The following is a 2,500-nucleotide window of genomic DNA, read 5'->3' as shown; positions in this document are numbered from 1 at the left end:
ATATGATATAAGGGGTGTTAAAATGGATGTAGCAAAAAATGTTTAAATCAAATAAATACAAGATAGGACTATTCATATGTACTCAATTATATTTTTATTATATATATAATATATATATATATATATATATGTATAATATATATGTATACTTCTTTTTTGAGATATGAAAAAAAAAAAAAAAAAATGAATAAATTATTGCATATGTTTTAAACATGTGAAATATAAAATTAACATATATATATTATTTATTATTTTATTTTTTCTATTTTTTTTTTTGTTTTGTAATGTCGTCTTTTTCAAATCATCCTAAGTAAAATAAATATATTCTTTTAAATAAATGTCAAACAAATATTCCTTTATTTTATTTTATTTTTATTTTTTTTTTTTTTGCTCCATATATGTTATATATATATTTATGATCAAAAGAATGTAAAGTCATAGTTGCTTATACTTGCATGTTTCTCTATCGTTGAGATCATATAACATAAAGTATATAATATTTCACCTTTGTTAAAAGTGTATTATATTGTAGAATTTAATAGTACTCACGAATAAAATAAAAAATGAATATAATACAAATATACAACAAAATGTAATAATAATAATAATATATATATATATATATATTTTTTTTTTAACTCTCAAATACATTTTCAAGTTATATGTCTATATTAAAATAATAAGTGTGTTAAATTTATATACATAAATTTGTATTTATATTTATATTTATATTTTATTTCTTTACCTGTATGAAATTTTTAATGTGGTGCACAGGAAATTTTTTCTTTTTCTTTTTTTATTTTTGTTGGTTAAAGGGATATATGCAAAAATGAAATATAACATATAAAATGAAATATAACATATAAAATGAAATATAACATATAAAATGAAATTGTTACATAAAAAATAACACATTTTATATCTTATAAATATAATTGTAGAGATAAAAATTTTGTTGTTTATATGTGTCTTTATTTTATTTATTTTTTTTTTTTTTTATGACTTTATATGTTCCTATATATAAAAAATATTTTACAGGAAATAAAAATATATATATATATATAATAAACTTTTCTTACCATAAATATATTGTTTGTTCATTTTATGTTTATCAAAATATATATATTTTATTAACCAGTTGTTGTTATATAAAATAAGAATATTATACGTTTAATATGTGCCATAAAAAATAACCCTATCTATATTACCCCTACATTAACATATTATATATATATATCAATATTTATTATTTATTATTTATTTATTTTTTTATTTTTTCACCTTATGGATATTATTAAAAACGAAACAAAAGAAATGGATATGTACAACCCTTCTGTGTCCATAAATTTTGAGAAAGGCATACTAAAAAATTCCTGTGATACTCCTAAGGATACCAAGTTGGAAAAACTAAAAAGAGAATACAACATTTTAACAAGCTCATACGATTATAATTCTGGAAACAAAAAAGAAAGGAGAAATATATGGAAAGAAAAAGTAAAACATAATATTGCTAGTAAGAATAAGAAGAAGATGGTTAAAATAAAAAAAGAAGAAAATAATAATGAATTGGAAAATAAAAAAGGAGAAAATTTATTGATGTATGTAAACGATAAGAATAGTAATTTGAATGTATATATTGATGAAAACGATTTATTCGAGGAAACTCCAAATATATCTTCTAATACATTACTCTCATATATATCAAATATATTTTTAAGAAAAAAAAATATATATGAAATAAAAAAGTGTGATTTTATAAAAGAAGTTAATACAGATGAATCTCTAAAAAGAAATTTTATACCTCCAGTAGATATATTATATGATGATAAAAAAGTTTTATTTCTATTTTTCATATCCGGGAATTTACAAAATTTCCATGTTACCTCGAATAATAATTATTTAACTATATCTGGAGAAAAAATACCTTACCAGGTCCAAGATCATACAAGTTATTTTTCTCATGAAATAAAAAAAGGATATTTCATTAGGACCTATTGTTTTATGAAAACATTTGACAAGGAAAAAATATACTATGAACAAAACAATGGAGTTATAAAAATATATGTTTATATATGTGATGATAACAATATTTAAGTATTTAACACGGACGGTGTGTGTGTATATATATATATATGTGTGTATGTCCAAGTAAGTTCAAAGGAGTGAAATAATAAACACATAAACATATATATAAAGAAATATTATATGTTCTTTTGATATATTGTCTTATTATATACATATGTTATTATATTAATATATTTTTGTATTAATGAAATATTTTATATAGTACAAATTAAAAAAAAAGAAAAAAAAAAAAAAAAAATGAAAATGAAATTTAAAATGAAATTTAAAATGAAATTGGAAATGAAATTTAAAATGAAAATGAAAATGAAATTTAAAATGAAAATGAAAATGAAATTGGAAATGAAAATAAGAATGAAAATTTCTTTAAATATATTTTTCTATCAATACCTTTGTTCACATATATAATATGATATAA

The 2,500-nt window shown here is 18.2% G+C and overlaps 2 protein-coding genes across 2 annotated transcripts in view; both read left to right on the top strand.

The window, feature by feature from the left end:
- Positions 1-46, top strand: part of PF3D7_1236600 (p25-alpha family protein, putative) — a gene marked incomplete at both ends in the record, with an annotated part of 580 nt that extends 534 nt beyond the window's left edge. Inside the window, one exon of the mRNA XM_001350724.1 lies at positions 1-46. This exon is cut by the window's left edge and continues 331 nt beyond it. Coding sequence (XP_001350760.1) covers positions 1-46 — 46 coding nt within the window.
- Positions 47-1,284: 1,238 nt separating this feature from the next.
- Positions 1,285-2,094, top strand: PF3D7_1236500 (conserved Plasmodium protein, unknown function; the record flags this gene model as incomplete). The annotated part of the gene is made up of 1 exon (XM_001350723.1): positions 1,285-2,094. The coding sequence occupies one exon, from the start codon at positions 1,285-1,287 to the stop codon at positions 2,092-2,094; it is 810 nt and encodes a 269-aa protein (XP_001350759.1).
- Between the last annotated feature and the right edge of the window lie 406 nt (positions 2,095-2,500).

The sequence above is a fragment of the Plasmodium falciparum genome (genome assembly GCF_000002765.6).
Source record: "Plasmodium falciparum 3D7 genome assembly, chromosome: 12".
NCBI classification, from domain to species: domain Eukaryota; phylum Apicomplexa; class Aconoidasida; order Haemosporida; family Plasmodiidae; genus Plasmodium; species Plasmodium falciparum.
The sequence above is the reverse complement of the archived record's forward strand: the minus strand, read 5'-3'. Positions and strand labels throughout refer to the sequence as shown.